We start from the raw sequence: 17,805 nt of genomic DNA, 5'->3' as shown, positions 1-17,805 counted from the left end.
TATCATTCCTGTGACATGGGTGTTTGTAAGTTATCTGCAGTGACACACTGTGAGAGTGTATGCAAGTGCTTTTAGATTTACTTCGAAAATCAATCAATAGTTATGAAGCTAATGTTGATTTTTACCAGTTATGCACAAAAATTTTAAAAAGGGCAAGTTAAAAGCACTTTAGTCATTTTGTTCCTTGCCAGATTCAGGATCAAAATACCACCTGAACTGTGGATCCTAATTTTTCCTAATGGTTTGTCACCTCAAAAATCTAACCAGTTAGTAGGCATAGGCCTTGGTGGAGAGATGTAGGTGCAATTTCGATCCTTTTATAGAATGCCCTTTATTAGATCTCTGGGAATTATTTTTTTAGTAGGAATTAAATAGTCTCTGCATGCAGTTGTTTTTTCCCTGCTAGAAGCAGTAGATGGAGGAGGATAAACTCAGGCATAACCCCACCTGAGTCAAATAGGTTGTATCAGCTAAGCAGTGTCACTCATAAGGCATTCAACACTACAAAAGGTTAGAGATATTAATGAAGAGCCCTGGGGTCTTCATCTAATTCCTTTGACAGTGGAGGGCTGTTCTCTACAAAATGCTTGGTTAAGTTTTTCTTTGTTAATTTGAGCACCCATAGTGTGTTTGACCCATGTCTGGAATTAATTTATATGGATGTCATCAGGATGATATCTATGTACTTCCTCTGGAGACATTCTGATATCCTTTTTCAGGAAAGCTGAGAGCTCTTACCCATTTCCAAATCACGAACAATCTATGCACCTTTGAATGCTATTCATTTTTCCTTAGTTGTCAAAAATTAGAGATCCGTGATGTTGTTTACCCATAAAAATCACTTGGATCGATGGGTGAAATAATTTTTCCGAGACTGAATCATTGAGACTTTGTAAAGCTGTAAATGAAGGATGAGCACAAAGCTGCTCTTTTTTGTTGTAGCTGTTTAAAGCCGAATAAAACCCAGTAAATAATAGTGTCAATGTTAAAATGCATTTTGAATGTGTATATGTGAGTTTTCATCAGACTGTATTTGTAAACAACGATTGTTTCACATAACCATTTCCTAGGGCCAAGGTGTGAAAAAGAATACAAAATTTGCTTTGGAATTGATGAAGAAAGCAGCAGCCAAGGTAAAATGTAATAAATATTTTATTGTAAAAGTCTTATGCCAGGTGCTAATAATAATGAACTCTGATTTACATAAAATGCATATTACCATAATTCTGTGTAAATACTAGTTGCCTTCTCCCAGGTGTCTTCACCATGAATAGTGAAAGCCTTATTTCCCCAAATTGGCAGACTAGACCACTCAAAATCAGCCAAAATTTCTATGGAAGAAAAAGAATTCTCTCTACTTGCATCTTTTGGAACTTAATGATAGTTAAGTGACTTACAGAGCGAATAGTTGATCCAGGAGTATTTTTTTGCCTCATATTCCTAAGCCCTTTTTTTTCTAGACCATACTAGGTATGTTTTTTCATAGGAGTGCCTACCAGGCTTGAGTTTTTGACATGATGATCTCTCCAGAGTCAGGTAGGGATAACTGCTTTCTTTGAAAATCCATGCCAGCAGGCTTTGCTATAAAAACAGACCATCTTTAAGTTGGAACGTGAATGAAAAAGAGTAAAGACCGAGGTCTGGATTGTACTTCCGCAGTCTGCACTGAGTAATGGTGCATTCCTGCAACACAAGAGCTGAATGCAGAATCATAGAATCTTCACGGTTGGAAAGGACTTTTGAGATCATCGAGTCCAACCAAACAACCTACAATCGCTGCCACTAGAGCATGCCCTGAAGTGCCACATCTAGACGGTTCTTAAATACCTCTAGGGATGGTGATTCAACCACCTCCCTGGGCAGGCTGTTCCAGTGCCTGACCATTCTTTCAGTAAAGTAATTCTTCCTAATATCTAATCTAAACCTCCCCTGCTGCAGCTTCAGACCATTTCCTCTGGTCCTGTCATTATTCACCTGGGAGAAGAGGCCAACACCCACCTCTCTCCAACCTCCTTCCAGGCAGCTGTAGAGGGCAATGAGGTCTCCCCTCAGCCTCCTCTTCTCCAAGCTAAACATGCCCAGCTCCCTCAGCCTCTCCTCATATGACCTGGTCTCCAGACCCCTCACCAGCCTGGTAGCTCTCCTCTGGACACGGTCCAGCACTTCAATGTCCCTCTTGCACAGAGGGGCCCAGAACTGAACACAATACTCGAGGTGAGGCCTCACCAGTGCCGAGTACAGAGGCACAATACTTCCCTGCTCCTGCTGGCCACGCTATTCCTCATACAAGCCAGAATGGTGGCTTCCTGTCCCACCACCCCTGAACAGTAGTGGTTTATGGCTAGTCTCTCTGCTTAGCGTGAGGACTCCTCCAAAGGATGCTGGTGACTGAAAAAAGACTGTATGCACTCCCTCTGGCCAGCTCTTCTCTACTTCAGGGAGAAGAGGACCCTCACTCCATTTAATGACCTAGTACAGTCATATTACCCAGGCCATCATCTCATCCTTAGTATAAAAATGTAAGAGTACCTCGATCTTGAATACCTTCTGAGCTCTAGAACCAGTACTAGTTCAATTACTGACAATGACAATAGGACTTCACTGCTGACCGCCATCAGAAAAGAATTGTGCTTGTTCTATCGTTCCTTTGAAAGAGGAGAGACTACCTGTTGTACTGCCTGTTTGGGAAAGGCTTGAATAAACTGAGTGGTTTTCGCAGTGTGACCAAAATTCCCTTGACTCAGGATCTGAGGAGCAGATTCCAGGAAGAGTCCTAGAGACAATTTCCTTACTCTCCTTCAACCCAGATACTTATGTTTTTATGCTCCAGTGCACATTTTCTATACAAAAATAACATCATAAATGTTGAAAAGTTTAACTGCTTTTGCATTTTAATGGATAAGTTAGTAATACTGGTTAAATCTGAAGGGAAAAGGAATCCTTTTTCAGAGCGCCTTTGTAAGTGCCAGTATGCAGTTCTTTCTGCAGAGATTACAGAAGGAGCCTGTGCAGTGTAGAAGCCAACAGTAGCAAACAACTTGTATTTGTGCACTGAGATATTTTTTTTAGGTAGTTTTTACCTTTTGTAACTGTTCTGGCATGTTTGCTATTAAACATACATTATAAAATAGGAGTAAATAGCATGTTCACGTTTATTGGTACAGAGTAATTTGAACTTCTGGCATACTTACAGCCACTGTATGATCCACCAGTTTATGCAAGGAGACAGTGACTCATTGCAACCAAAATAAAAACTGGCAGATTTTCTCCTCTTGATCCATAATTATTGATGCCAAGATGCAACTTAGTAATAGCGTGTAGCACTATCTGAAGCGGGTCTGTATGATGTTGGTCAAATACCTTTTGAAAACCGCATCATAAAGTTCTGTGTTCATTGCTTCCTATTTATTCTTAGGGAAATGTTCTAGTTCAAAAAACGTGCTTTTTTCAATTGCTAATCCTGTCAACTAGGTTCTGGGTGTCCATGAGAATAGGTGCCCCATTTTGGCTTTGCGGAGGAAACGGGTGAAAAAGTCACAATTTGTTATTGTCAACAAGTACAAATCTCAATGCAGACACAGCTGAGACTTTATAGAATAAGGCGGTGCTGGAGTCTTATTCCTTTCTCTCAACATGAGGCCACAAGGAAGGATAGCGTAAAAAAAGCCAGCAAACTTTTATATCCGTTAGTCCCCAGTGAGTGTAATTTTGGCTGGATCCTTGTGCCAGGCATCTAGAATCTAGGCAAGGTCATGAGAGCACCCAAAGTTGAGCAGCAGGTTGGAATTGTGAAGTGACCCAAAGCAGAATCAAACGCGTGACCTGAGACTGCTGTTCTCCTTCCCTAAGGGCTTGCCCCAGGCAGTGAATGGATTGGGATGGTATTACCACAATTTTAAAAGAGACTACAGAAAAGCAGCCAAACACTGGTTAATTGCTGAAGAACTGGGAAATCCAGATGCATCGTACAACCTCGGTGTCCTTTATTTAGATGGGATTTACCCTGGAGTACCTGGTAGAAATCAAGTGAGTAAATATTTAATAGTACTATTTCTTACATTAGGGCCCAGTTTATGTGTTTATGCTTCGTTCTTAAGGCTGCTGTGTCCACTCCGAGTTGGATTTTGATACCTTTTATCACAAAGAAGGGTGTTACTGGGGAATTCAGTCAGATTGCTTAGAGAGAGAGATGTTACTCAAATATCTCAGTCATACTTATGTGCCTGTGTTCCTTTAATTTAGAAACAAAGCAGGTGCAGGTTTAGCTCCGGGGGCTGCTTCTGCTTTCCTCCTTCCAGTGACACCAGCCAGGATAGTGTGCGCTCTCACATCGTGTGATCCTTTCGCTTTCTCTCAGCTTTAGATTGGAAAGGAGATAGGGAAAGGATGCTTTCCACAATAGATGAAAGCAGCGGAACCGCGTCCCTCAGCTCATGAACAGACATGCTACGTACACATAGATTCCGTAACCTCAGAACTGCAGTGAAAGACCTTCGAGCCAGACTTGCAAATGTAACTATTTAATACAGTCCTGGTAGACTGCAGTATTTCGGTTTGTCTTTCTGTGACACAGCCCATTTATTAACTTTTCTCATTGACATATGCAAAATTAATTTTCCCCCAATAGGAAGGGTCTGCTTCAGTTATATTTCTTTTAATTACCTGGGTAGTTTACGACTAACAGCACAACCATAGTAAGGCAGGCTGTAATAAATGCAAGCAGACCTTGTGCTTGAAGCTAAAAGATGTTTCCAGTGTGGCCTGTGGATTCTGAGATCTGGATATACTCCAGGCTGTGAGCATTTCTACTGCCAACAGCAGCAGTGCCCACCAACACACGCATTTGGCAAATGCGTTTTCCTTCCCTGTGGACCAAAATACACATTTCAGAGTGGAGTGATTATGAGAGTACACCTAAAAGTGCCCAGCTTGCTTTATTCACCAAAGACATGGGCAAGGAGAAATACTTGGTTATGGCTGTGCTGGGTACTCTGATATCCACGTTCACTCATAGAAAATATATATCGACAGTTAAAAATTCCCTGAAATAAATTATTTCAGGCTGTATGCCGCTTTGGTTTACATTACAGATTACTGTTTCTGAGGGTAAAACATGGAAAGTCACACAGCCTTCCTGTTTCTGCGGCCCTGTCCCTGCCTGTTCAGCCTGCGTTATCTTTTATAAACCAGTTTCAGAGGCTTGAGCACTGGGGTTGTACTCTGCTGGACGTACCGAGCAGTGCTGCTGCTCTCCAGCCGTCACGTAGCCATCGCCAGTGCAAAAGTCCCGTTCTGTGTCTCTTCTTCAGCATCCCTTAGTCATCTCCCTACTAGCAAATAACTAATTTTACTTTTGTCAGCACACACAAGGCTTGTATGCTACCAAGTGTTAGTTATGCATTTAGACACTTCTCTATTTGACATTTCATATATTACCAGCCCTTTTTCCTGCCCAAACTATTAAAAAGTTAGAAGAAAGGAATTCATTCCATCTAAATACATTAAAAGTAGTTAAACTGGCTTGCCTTAATTAGCTGATTGCCTCTTTTAATTCATTTAATGAAATGAATCCTGGGAAATAAAACTCAGTAAACATTAATAATGCAGAGTTGCTAATAGTGTCTTGTTTCTTCACAGACAGTTGCTGCACGCTATTTCTATAAAGCTGCCCAAGGAGGACATATAGAAGGGACTTTACGATGCTCTCTGTACTACATGACAGGAAATATGGAAGAATTCCCTAGAGATCCAGAAAAAGCTGTAATGTAAGGAATGAAACCATTTGTTAAAGGCAAATATATTTCTGGTGGGATTATTTTGAATATTGATGATTTTTAAGTCCATAGTCTAAATATCTTGCATTTCATGGTGCTTACCTCCTCAACGAAAGGTTCTTCTGCAGTAAAGTTTGATCCATGTTAACAGGTGTATTATTTAAATGACCGGTAGATTTTGAGAGATGCTGAGTACTTTAAGTACTTTTTTTTTCTGGAACAACTTGGAGAGGTTGTATCTAACAAAGCCATGCTTATTTGATTTTCAAGAAATATCAGGCTCCTGATGTGGTAGAATTGGTATTTTACATAAGGAAAAAAGCAGATAATTAGCTATTAACTTATGTTTGTTTTCTTAAAAAAAGAAAAAATAAAGAATGTAATTTTGCCAAGAAAAAACATAGGATGTCTCTGATATGCTCATGGAGATGGATGGACAAAATGTTCTAATTCAGTCAATAGTTGTGAGACTGATGCAGCAATTACTGTGAAATCCCATAGTTTGTCTTCTGTAAGAAGTCGGAAGGTGATCCCATATGCTTTTGTGTCCTTTGAGTCAGCGTGAGTTGGGATAACGTCACTGGAGCACAGCTGTTCATTTTTTATTGTTTGTTCTTTTCTACAGCTGGGCAAAACACATTGCAGAGAAGAACGGCTACTTAGGTCATGTCATCAGAAAAGCTCTCAATGCTTATCTGGAACTTTCATGGTATGTTTGTTTTGTTCTCTTCGAGTTCATTTTCTATTTTTCACTTACTTTATAGCATGATAAAATAATTAATTTGGGGTATCCCCTCAAAAAACCACAAATAGCAGCACCACTGAAATCGGTAGTAAAACACACATTAACATAAAGGAAAGGAGGAGTTGACCCAAAGCATAATTCAACAGTTCTGACAGAAACAAGTGAAAAAGAGGGATTTTGTAGAGTGAAATAGTGTTGTATCTGCTGTCTGTGATTTTCATCCCATAGTACCATAGCATGTAGTGTGCACTGGATTAGCCAGAGGACCGCCTTTCACTTTTAATATTCCCTCTGTTCCAAAAGCCGTACTTTGTTTTCTCTCTTCGTTATAATTCCATGTCACGAAAACTGAGACTGCTGGATTAGATTTCTTCTTTTGAATATGGTTAATATTATCTTTTCTGGAGGCTACAACATCCAATGAGCCAGCCAAGAGGTTTCAAAATAGCCTCCAGGTTAACGCTCTGTTTTTGCAGCGACCTGTAGGCATAAGCATCAGATACTGTACGTGCAGGCATCAGACTGTCATACATCATTAAGACAATGGCTCGTTTAGGCCTGCAGCCTCCCCCTGCTGGTACGTAATTACTGCTTCAGGCTTAGGAGAACTACAAGAAACTGTCAGTGGACTGTTCTGGAGTAAGCCATTCCTAGAAGAAGTTTCCTTCTGTTTGGTCCAGCACAGACATTTCTCCTGAGACTTGACCTCACTTTTCAACACTGAAAAACTCTCAGTTGATATTTTTGTAGCGTGTTCTGATGTACGAGCCTGCGACTCTACCCGGCTCACTCTGCATACAGTCGCATGAAAGTCCTGTTCACGTGACAGGTAGAGCATTAAGATCCCAGAAGGTCTGGTCTTGACAGCTAGGAGGACAAATCTGCTGGAGTCCCACTTGATGTGCCAGTGACTAAGAGTGTACGGGTAGTTACTTATAAATAATGGTCCTAGTCACCTCTGGTTTTAGGAGTATGTCCATGTTGAAATCTTTGCTTCTGAATATTTTTTCATGTATCTTGCACAGGTGTAAATTGTTACACTGCCAACTAGTATGTATTCTTCAGTTGTTGGTGTTACTAGCCATGTGTCAGTCATGGTAGTTTGATCTTCAGAGACCGATTTAAGGGCCCTAAATGTACTTTCTTTTTTGAATTGCCCTTTGAGACTTAAAGATCAGAAGAACTAACTTTCCAGCTTAGGTATCCTGAATTCCTTCTGTGGTGCCAGATCTCCATTGTCCCAGATGTTTTTACAGGGCAAGTACAAGGAAGAATTTGTATTCTTGCAGCAGCAGCTGGGAAACAGGAGGTTACACCTGCCAGTTCTGTAAGGGCAGCTGTTTTCACAATGTCATTTAAAGTTTCTTTGCTTAAGCACCTACTCTTGAAGTCAAATGTATATTTAAGTATATTTGCTTCCATTTAAATAAACCATTGAACCCTGAAACTTGCCATGGGTTTAGCGTTGTGTTGTGGAGAAAACCACTGGAAGCATGACCCTTTAATAGGACGCCTTAGTAGGAAAAAAGTAACCCGAGTGGCTTTCTTAATGTTGTAATTTTAAAACCAAACGCAAGACTTCCTCTTAATTCTGAATGCTTAGCCTTCATAATATTGAGTAGATGAGTAGCAGAGAACATGAGAGAGATGCTCTCCTCTGGAATGATGCCCAGTACCACTGTACTGCGATACTGAATTGCTGTCCTGCAAATGCAAAATTCGCTTTTATTACTTGCTTTACAGTCAGTGGGATGTATAGAGTCCATAGAGGGACTGAGACTGTTATTTCATTCACATGTTCAAATATAATGAGAGACAATTTCCATTCCAAAGAGCCCATAGTCCAAAAAGACAAGACAAACAAGTCAGAGAAATAAAAGGGTAAAGCATACCAGAGAAGTACCCAGATGAATGTTTGACAGGTAGGTACACTGCTAAGTTAATTATGGATTTTTTTTTTTTAAGTGGAGGAGGTAAGAGTCTTTTAAGAATGCTTTATCTGAAGCATTTGAATAGATAATTGGGCTTAATATCGATTCAAGTTTATCATCAGTCTTGCACATAGAGTAAATGCACACTGGAGCCAATCTAGCTTCAGTGCAAGAGAGAAAACTGCAGATTCTTGAGAGCCAGCATGGCTTGTTACACCAAGCGCTTCCAGTAGATGTAGCTGTTGCGTGTGGTTGCCAGCCTCTGGCTTTTAAGCCTTGTACCAAAAATTTGCTCTTAGGTGATTTTATCAATTTATTTAGCAGGGGTTTTTTTAACTATGACTAAAATGCATGTTATTTTTGTTAGGTTTTTCACTAATTTATTTTATCTAACATTAGGCATGAGGCTCTACTGCATTACATTTTAGCAGCTGAAACTGGGATTGAAGTGTCACAGTCCAATTTAGCACACATCTGTGAAGAAAGACCAGTAAGTAAATGTATTCACAACTCATTATCCTAAAAGGAACACTTGTTAATAATAGTGTGATCCTAATCTCTTAACTGTGATATGAATGGATCACTTATTTTCTTTCCAGGACCTAGCAAGGAAATACCTAGCAACTGATTGTGTTTGGAGATACTACAATTTCTCTGTTTCTCAAGTCAATGCACCGTCATTTGGTACGTATAGGGAATTCTTTCTTAATTTTAATTTTACCTTTTTTTTTTTAATTTCAAAACTACGTTTGTTACAACTTCCATATGAGCGAGCAAGTAATCCCTGCTTATCATAGATTTCCTTTTTAGTGTTTTGATAGGAATATCAGAGGGGAGAAAATGTATTTTAAGTGTTGTGTTTCAGCACAGCTTTTCTGACAATTTCCTTTTTATGGCATAAAATGGATAAAATTTGAATAAAGTAAGATAAAAAAGCTAAGCCCTGAGAAAGGGCTAGATATTTAGGAGCCTAAGCAATTGACTCAAGGTTTAAGAAAAAAAAAAATAGTAGACTTTAGGAGTTCGTGCTGTTCAGTTTATCACAGAGAAAATCCAAAAGCAAATATACTTCCATATCATAATTCAGTCATGAGAAACTAATGAAGGCTAAAGGATTCCTTATCTAATTTATTAGGAGTTTTCCTGTTAGGGTACAGAGTTTAACAACATTGGCACAGCTTACCTTAGGGAACTAAAGGATTCTCTGTTTAAAAAAAAAAAAAGTTTATTCCTCCAGCCTTAAATTCTACTACATCTGTGACTTTAGTGACTAAGTCATTTTGGTGCCTTTGAAAGAGTTATTTAATATTTGAAAACATTGATCTGATTGTCTCACAAAAAGGTTTAAGTGCTTTGTAGAAAAATGGAGTATAAAAATAATTCAAGCTATTCGTTTAAATACACAGCAGCACGGAAACTGAATACCACATTGAAGCAGCCTGAAGCCACAGGAGCTGAAACACCCTGTTAGCTTTTGTGAGCAGTTTGTAGACATCTTAGCAAGGTGCAGTTTGGTTGACCCTCTGGCAGATCCACTGGTACAGTCTTACGTTAGAGAAGCTTCTGAAGGTCAGACTCATGGGGTGAGATTGTGATTCCATTCAAGTAAAGGAGAGAAAACTTGCTGGGTGCAACAGGGGAAGGATTTGATTGCTTTATGACATCCTCGCATGGGTAACATAAGGGGAGTTTTATCTCAGACCCCTCTCTGCGGTAGTGGAGGATCAAATCCCCAGTGTAGGACCTGGGATGGAGAGTCTAACCCCGGCAGCAGAGATTTCCAGGGCTATGTTATCAGTGCAACACAGGGTAACCTCAAGGTGGGAATGCTCTCTGGGCCAGGGCTGGAATGACACAGTTGGTATGGTTGAGGGGAATTCTCTTCTTGATGATTCACTGCAGCGTTCGTGGCCTTCCACTCTGCATCTGTGCCAGCCCATCTACATAGTCTTTCTGCCTTTGCTGTTGGGGTCAGTGGCCCACTTGCTTCCTGGAAGAGCTCTGCTAGAGTCCACTGTAAAAATAGGTGGAATTTCTAGGTAGTTGCCATAGATACACAAGGCAAGGTATAGAAGTGTTTCAAACCATTTGGGGAAAACTTAGGTCGGATAAGCGTAGACACATTCATGGGAGTTTTTAAACTCTTTAGCATAGATTAGCGCAATGTCATGCTTGCTCTTGTCTGGGTCAATGCCCACTCTGTTGGTACATTTCATTACTGTGAAATACCACAGGAAGATGTTTGTAAAATATTTCCTGGGCATCGCTTCCTTCTAGACCAGGAAAATTCTATCCTTGCCATTCTCCTGGGTTGGGTTGGATCTGAAACTAATGAAATTGTCAGCAAAGTTCTGTAACGTTGGGGATGGGTTCAGCCACAGTGACAGGTACAGAACAAATGCTTAGACAGCATGTTTTTTAAGTCTTACCAAGTTAGTAGGGTTAGCCTGAATAATAAGGCTAGAGGTTGCCCAAAAGCAGATTCAGCAAGTGAAGAAAGAATGCAGTATAAAGTTTCTAAATCTCAGTTTTTGTACAAGTAGCAATATCATTCATTGAATTCACTAAAGAGAAGCCATGAGAAACCGTTTCATCTAGGATAAATATTTTCAGTGGGCAGGCTGATGTAAAGTATCCACAGAGGCAGAGAGAGAGAGTACTCTTTTTTTTTTTTTTTTTTTTTTTAAATAGAATTACCATTAACTTCTCCATCATATTAATAGTTGGTTAATTCTATTTCTACAAATACTCTAAATGATCTGCTAGTGGTTTCTTCCACAGCTTATTTGAAGATGGGTGATTTCTACTACTATGGTTACCAGAACCAGTCTAAAGATCTTGAGCTGTCAATGCGGATGTACGCACAAGCTGCATTAGAGGGAGATTCACAGGTGGGTCCGCAGTTGTAATGTGTTTATAAGACATCAGAGCTTAGAACAATCTGAGGATTTACCTGGGACTGATTATTGGCTACGTCTGCACTGAAGAAACCCAGTAGAATAAGTTATAATTATCTCACAATACCTTGTGAGTCAACAGTTGCTGCTTCATGATAATAGAAGGTAAACCTAGCATAGACGGACAGTCCTAGAATTAGGCTGTTTTGAAAGCTAAAGGTGAACCGCCTAATTCAGTGCTACCATACCTTGGCACAATTGATTCTGTTGTGACTTTGGTATTTTTCTTGCTGCAAGGGGAAGAATTAATAGACTGCAGAGTTGTATTCCAGTCCTATCCTCTGCTATTTCAGGATATAAACAAAAAGACTGGCTCATTTCCCTTGGTACATTGCGTGAATCCTAGGATGGATTTTGTTCACTCCGCCAACAAAAGCTTCATCTTAAAAGCACTTTATAATTAAAAGATACACTGTATCTCATTACTAAAGACATGCAATGTTTCAACACTGAGTTTACTGCCCTCAGACCCTCCTGAAGTGTCCTGGGTGCAATATTCTGTTCTCCCTCTCCCTATGACAATGTCCCCAGGCAGTATCTTGTATGTTAATTTACTAGAGGTAGCATAGTTGGATTCTGTTTTGAGGATATCGGGACAAAACATTACTACTAAACTAGCAAAGGAAAGAAGAAATGCATGAACAGTTACTTTAAAGTATGGAAGCCAAACCGATGGGGAATCCTGTAATACATCTCACGCGTGTTCATGTTCATGGCTCTGAAGAGACATAGGGATGCCTAAGACTTGTCCAAGTAGGCAAAACTTTAAGATTAGGGACTTAAATTGTCTGGGGAAAACTTCTGCTCTCAATTTCACAATTCAGATTGCTGTTGATGTATAGAGCTAGGTGGAGGGGAATTTAACAGTAACAGAACAGGAATCCATTTCTGCTTTCAATCTGTATTTCCCTAGTAGATAAAAGATTACAGTTTGATATGGTATCTTCTGTGTTCAAAGAGCAACTAAAAATGAGAAAGCTCAGATCTTTTTCCATGTGGTTCCTAAGAAAATGGTGATTCTTTTGCATTTTCGGTATTTACCTGGGTATATGATTAGGAGAGAAGGCTCTCATAATTATTCAGTGAAGATCATGTTATACAAAATTTATTTACATAAGACAGTTATAATTATTTAGATCTTTGATGCTGAGTAGACCTTAAATATAGATGTGAAAATTTAATCGTTAAAACGTATGTGTGCTTTTTTATTGTTAGGGTTTCTTTAATTTGGCCCTTGTCATGGAAGAGGGCAACTCCATACCTTCCTACATTCTGGATCACTTGGAAATTGATCAGGCATTGCATTCTAGTAATACCTCACTTCTTCAGGAACTTTATTACAGGTGAGTCTTTTTTCCCCTTAATCAGCATCTTCTGTTTTTCTATGTGAGTAACATTTACGCTTGGAGAGCAGCAACTCCTGTAATTATTAACTTTGTTCACTTGTATGATTTAAGGCAGGTTAAGGTCAACATATTTCAAACGCTTAAATGACCTAAATTTATTTCAGTTTATGCCTCTAAAAGAGACCCGATTATATGTGGTTACCTGATACAGCAGGGACTGGATTTAATGATCCAGGAGGTCTTTTCCAATTCAATATATTTAAGTTCCTAAGTTAGGCACTGCCAATTTGTATACAGTCCAGAACAATCTTTTAATGATAAATATAGCATAACTTATTACAGAACTGAAAATTATGTAATTGGGATAACAGTAGTCCTTCCTATTTATTCTGTAAAGATGTTCCAGCCTGGCACAGATGTTATGATACAGAATGTCAGGTATGTGAGAAGGATACAGGTCTGCTGCCTGAATGTCTGTGCCGGCACCGTTCATGCACAAGCCATCCTAGAACCTCCAGTTCTGGTGCAGAACTTAGGTTTCCTTTACCTGGGTAGAGCAACGTGTGTTGGAAAGCATAGTGGGAAGGGAAGCTTACAGAATATTTGGCGGATTTGTGGATATTTAGCCTTTCAGATATTTAAAGGAGGAGGAGCTAATGCACTGAGAGTAACTGCAGAGAGTTTTACAATCATCATACACTTTTTTTCCAGAAGGGCACTAGCTTTTTCTAAAAATGTATATAAAATATATATAATTTTATATAAATTATCTATTTTATATATAATATATAGAGAGTATATAATTTAATATAAAAATTTTATATATATCTATATATACACACACCCTCACCCCTCCCTCCTCAGCTTGGTAGGAAAGAGTAGATTAAAACCGGTGCCTGTGATTTAACTGTCTAAACTCCCCTAGTAGGTGAAATCCTAACTGATGCAAGTGAGAAAGTTGCTCAGCTCACTCCACGACAGATACCTCGGAGCTAGTCAGCTAAGGTGTTTTTCAAGCTCTGACGGCACTGTGTACTACTCCAGTGTCCCTAAAGGGGGTTTAGGCACCAGCATCCTGCATAGGCATCTAAATTTTGTGCATCTAATCTTAAATCAAGTCCTACTGCTGTTGACTCACATTAGTTAGAACAAAGCAACTTGGCTACAACCTTGTCCTGTGACTGCTTGGCCAGGGTAGCCTGGATGCTTAGACCTGTTGGTGACTAATAAGAAAATAAAAAAAAATATACTCCTAGGGTAAGGAATTCTGTGCTTAATTAAGTTAATCTGGTATTTCTATGAATTTTTACTTCACCATCTGTGAGAGAGTGATGATAATACCTGCTTGTTTTTCTGGGTTACTGAGGTTTGCTGAAAACCCACTTTAGATTACCAGACAACAAATGCCGCAAAACTGTAGATGAGGACTGATTAGTAGTTTTTATCTTCTTGTCGTAGGTGCTGGAATAATAGCAACCAAGAATCAATTAGTCCATGCTCATTAGCACTGCTTTATTTTTATGTGAGAGTTTTCTGGAACAATATTTTACAGTCTACTCTGGTATGTATTGCTCCTTTGGTACACGCACAGTTCATTTGGAGCACTTACCTTGCCTTTACACTGCTCTAATTATGTTTTTTAAACTTACTGTCACAGATCTACTTCATGGGAACCTTTCTTTTATCAATTCTGGTTGCATTTGCAGTGCAGTATTTTCAGGCTTTATCTGGTAAGTATTTGTCATGGTAAAATTGAAGAAAGAGGAATGATCTTTTTATTTCAGTAAAAGCTTCAAAAATAAAAGCAGGAATTCTAGATTTGGTAGAGGTACCTCTGAACAGCAGCTTCTTTGACACACAAGTCTTTTGTGGATCATTGAAAAGGGGTAGATGAAGCAAGGCAAGTTTTAAATCTGCTGGTTTCTGGAGAATTTCCCTTGATAAAAGGGATTCTTAATAAAAAACACGAACTGCAGGAGATTGTGACTGGAAATAAGAGATTACTTCCCATCTCTCAACATCCACTATGCTTAGAGTAATTACATGACTTTAATTTCATATGTTGTCTCCACAATATGCGATGAGACCGTGTTCCCTGTTTCGTAGGAGTGGATCCATTTGGATACAAGGTGGGAGAAAAAGGGAGGTTCAGAGAGCTGGTACATTGGAGTAATTTAGGAGGTGGCAGTTCAGCCTCTTCAGACCAGTAACAGAATCAGTAAATACGGTCAATCTGCACTTGCCGACTCCTCCTGTCTTAAACTAGAAAGGTTTGCTGTATGTTGTGATGGGACAGAGAATACAGAGGGACAGAAAACCAAGTGCCAGACTTCAGTCTCTTAATACTTCCGTTATTTTTTTATCATATTGAAAGCGATAGAATCATAGAACTGTCAGGGTTGGAAGGGACCTTAAAGATCATCTAGTTCCAACCCCCTGCCATCTCCCCCTAGGGCAGGTTGCTCAGAGCCCCATCCAGCCTGGCCTTAAAAACTTCCAGGGATGGGGCTTCCGCCACCTCTCTGGGCAACCTGTTCCAGTGTCTCACCACCCTCATGGTGAAGAACTTCTTCCTAACATCCAATCTGATATCAGAGCCAAAACTAGATTGTGCAGGAAAAGGGAAAAACATCCTACAATCACATGCAAAAATAATGAGTGAACTTTTTAAAAGCATTGCCAGCTTCAACCAAGTGTCTCACTTCAAATCCCAAGGCAGGATCTTGATGGGGAAGTTGTGAAATGAATATTACAAGTTATGAAAATAATTTCTACCACTACTAAATGTACTTTCTTATGTTGTGACTTAATTCCAGTAGGCAGTTTAAGCCCAGGTCAGAAAATACTGGGTTTGGACATATTTCTGTAATAAAATACAGAAAAAAAAAAATTACTTTTCACATTGACAGCCTATACCTATAGGGAATAGTATTTAAAAAAAAAAAAAAAACACCATTAAATATAAAAAGATTATTTGTATTTTATAACTCCTAGACAGCATTTAAGACATGTAGCTATGAATAACATGCTGACTATGGAAGTAATTCTGAAACCCTGCTTTCTTTTCTTGCTAGCTATAATTTGTGTAACTTGGGAATCACACTACATCTGTAAGAAGTATATAGTTACAGACATTCTTCTTTCATTATTTCCTAACTTTTGAGTATTATCTTTATATGTGATTTTATATCCACATAATATTTAAATATTGATGAACAGACTTCTAGACGCAGTGGGGTCTTTTTTAATAATTTCTTTTGACGTTTTTCTGAAGCCCATAATTCTCCTGGAACAAGATCAGAACCGTCATCAGATGAACCTTCTTCCTCAGAGAATAGCAACGAGGATGCTACCAGACTAGTACAGCAAGATGAATCTACCTTTTCAAACGATTTAGCCCAGCAGGAGTCAAACCCTCAGAATCCTCTTGTTACAAGCTGAAGTGTAGTTTTCTTAAAGTTGACGTCCCATTGGGATATGAACAACTACAAATCTAAGAACTGGCAACCAACCCTGTTAGTGACATTAATAATGCAGTCCAGCAGCCAAAATCATAGGGAAATTTACTGATCTGATTGCTCCACTATAGAGGAAAAACATCCCTATAATTTATTTAATGCTCCAAACAGATAATGCAGATTATCTCACTATATACAACACATGATCATACTGTATTTCATTGAAGGACTAGAAGAAAACATGCAAAGTCCTTGCCTAATTAAAGAATGAGTAAACCTCCCACCAGTTCTGATGAACAAGTTTTTCGCATCTTATTAACTTGCCTTTACTGCATTTGAGATTACTTTACCGGTGAAGTTGGCAGAGTTTTCCAAGTTGTAAGCATGGAAGTTACATAAAAGCGAAGCCCAGCCACCACCACTTTCCAAGTTCCACGGAACACCAAGCCAGGACATTTGTACATGCAGTGATAACAATTACTTCTTTGGCATTTTATATTCCATCCTAACTCTTTTATGCAAAAAGTATTTTGCTTTGAAAGACACCAGGAAGCGTTGCAGTATGATCATAATGTAGTAGCTGTGCTGGCTAACCCTTGGTCAAAGTTTCACAGTGTCAGCAGTTCCCTGGCAGGCACAACAGAACAATCCCTGCCCTGCCGAGAGCCACTGATTAGAGAAAGTAGCTTCCTCAATGAATAAATAAAAGAATAATTAAGTGTGAACAGGAGACACAAAGTGAATGAACAATTTATTATTTGGTTCTTCCATAGGTAACATTGGCGAGGATTTATTTCATGTTTTACAGTAACTCCTAAAGACACCTATTTAAGTGACAGTTTATTTGATAAATGTTAGATGGGTTATATGGATAACAGGTATGGAGTGCGAATGCCTTCTGTCTGATTTAAAGCTGTCTGGTAAGTGGCTGTAGGAAAGGGCTGACCTTAAAAGCAGGGATGCATGCACCTCTGCAAAATGAGGCAGACCACAGACTCTAAATTGCATCAATCTATGCATTACTGAGGGTTAAATCCACTCTCCTTGCACTACATTATTTACTCTTGTAAATAAAAATATTTTTCTAATTGAGCCTGTATGTGACAGATTTTATTTCTTTTTAAAGCACCTCTCAGATGAAATCATGTCTTGCTGTTGCACGTTCTGAAGAACATTACTTAGGCATCTGTTTTCATAGCTCCAAATGGGACAGTCAGCCCTTGCTTTCTTTGAGGAATACAGCGTTCTCACAGAGCAGGCCTCAAAGAGGTTGTGTTTTGTTTTTCAATCAAGACACAGGAGCTTTTAGTAAGAAAGCAATGACTCAAAAGGAAAAAAGCCTCCGACCTGCAAGAGAAGTTTTTTATATATATATACACACACACACACATAAAAATGTATTATATACATACCATCAGGGTGCGTTTTACTTGCAGAAAACTGAACATTCAGAAGTGTTCAGAGAAGAGTTGATGCTTTGAAGCTCCATTGAGTAAGCAAGGGGGGGGGGAACCACCCACCCAGACATTGAAGCTCCCCGCCCCAGCCATGTAATCGGGAAGCGAGTTGTGTGCCACATTACTGAGTTTTTCAT

General features: G+C 39.2%; 1 protein-coding gene across 2 annotated transcripts in view; it reads left to right on the top strand.

Annotated features, from left to right (window-relative positions):
- Positions 1 to 17,303, top strand: part of SEL1L3 (SEL1L family member 3) — a 39,290-nt gene extending 21,987 nt beyond the window's left edge. For both annotated transcript variants that reach the window (XM_063336671.1, XM_063336672.1), the window contains exons 14-24: positions 1,071 to 1,133; positions 3,850 to 4,026; positions 5,638 to 5,765; positions 6,400 to 6,483; positions 8,850 to 8,940; positions 9,050 to 9,134; positions 11,232 to 11,341; positions 12,623 to 12,750; positions 14,212 to 14,314; positions 14,411 to 14,483; positions 16,028 to 17,303. In XM_063336671.1, the coding sequence (XP_063192741.1) occupies positions 1,071 to 1,133; positions 3,850 to 4,026; positions 5,638 to 5,765; positions 6,400 to 6,483; positions 8,850 to 8,940; positions 9,050 to 9,134; positions 11,232 to 11,341; positions 12,623 to 12,750; positions 14,212 to 14,314; positions 14,411 to 14,483; positions 16,028 to 16,194 (1,209 nt within the window). In that variant the 3' untranslated portion in view covers positions 16,195 to 17,303. The remainder of the gene's footprint in view (positions 1 to 1,070; positions 1,134 to 3,849; positions 4,027 to 5,637; positions 5,766 to 6,399; positions 6,484 to 8,849; positions 8,941 to 9,049; positions 9,135 to 11,231; positions 11,342 to 12,622; positions 12,751 to 14,211; positions 14,315 to 14,410; positions 14,484 to 16,027) is intronic.
- Positions 17,304 to 17,805: the final 502 nt, after the last annotated feature.

Source organism: Chroicocephalus ridibundus, chromosome 5, assembly GCF_963924245.1.
Source record: "Chroicocephalus ridibundus chromosome 5, bChrRid1.1, whole genome shotgun sequence".
NCBI classification, from domain to species: Eukaryota; Metazoa; Chordata; class Aves; order Charadriiformes; family Laridae; genus Chroicocephalus; species Chroicocephalus ridibundus.
The sequence above is the reverse complement of the archived record's forward strand: the minus strand, read 5'-3'. Positions and strand labels throughout refer to the sequence as shown.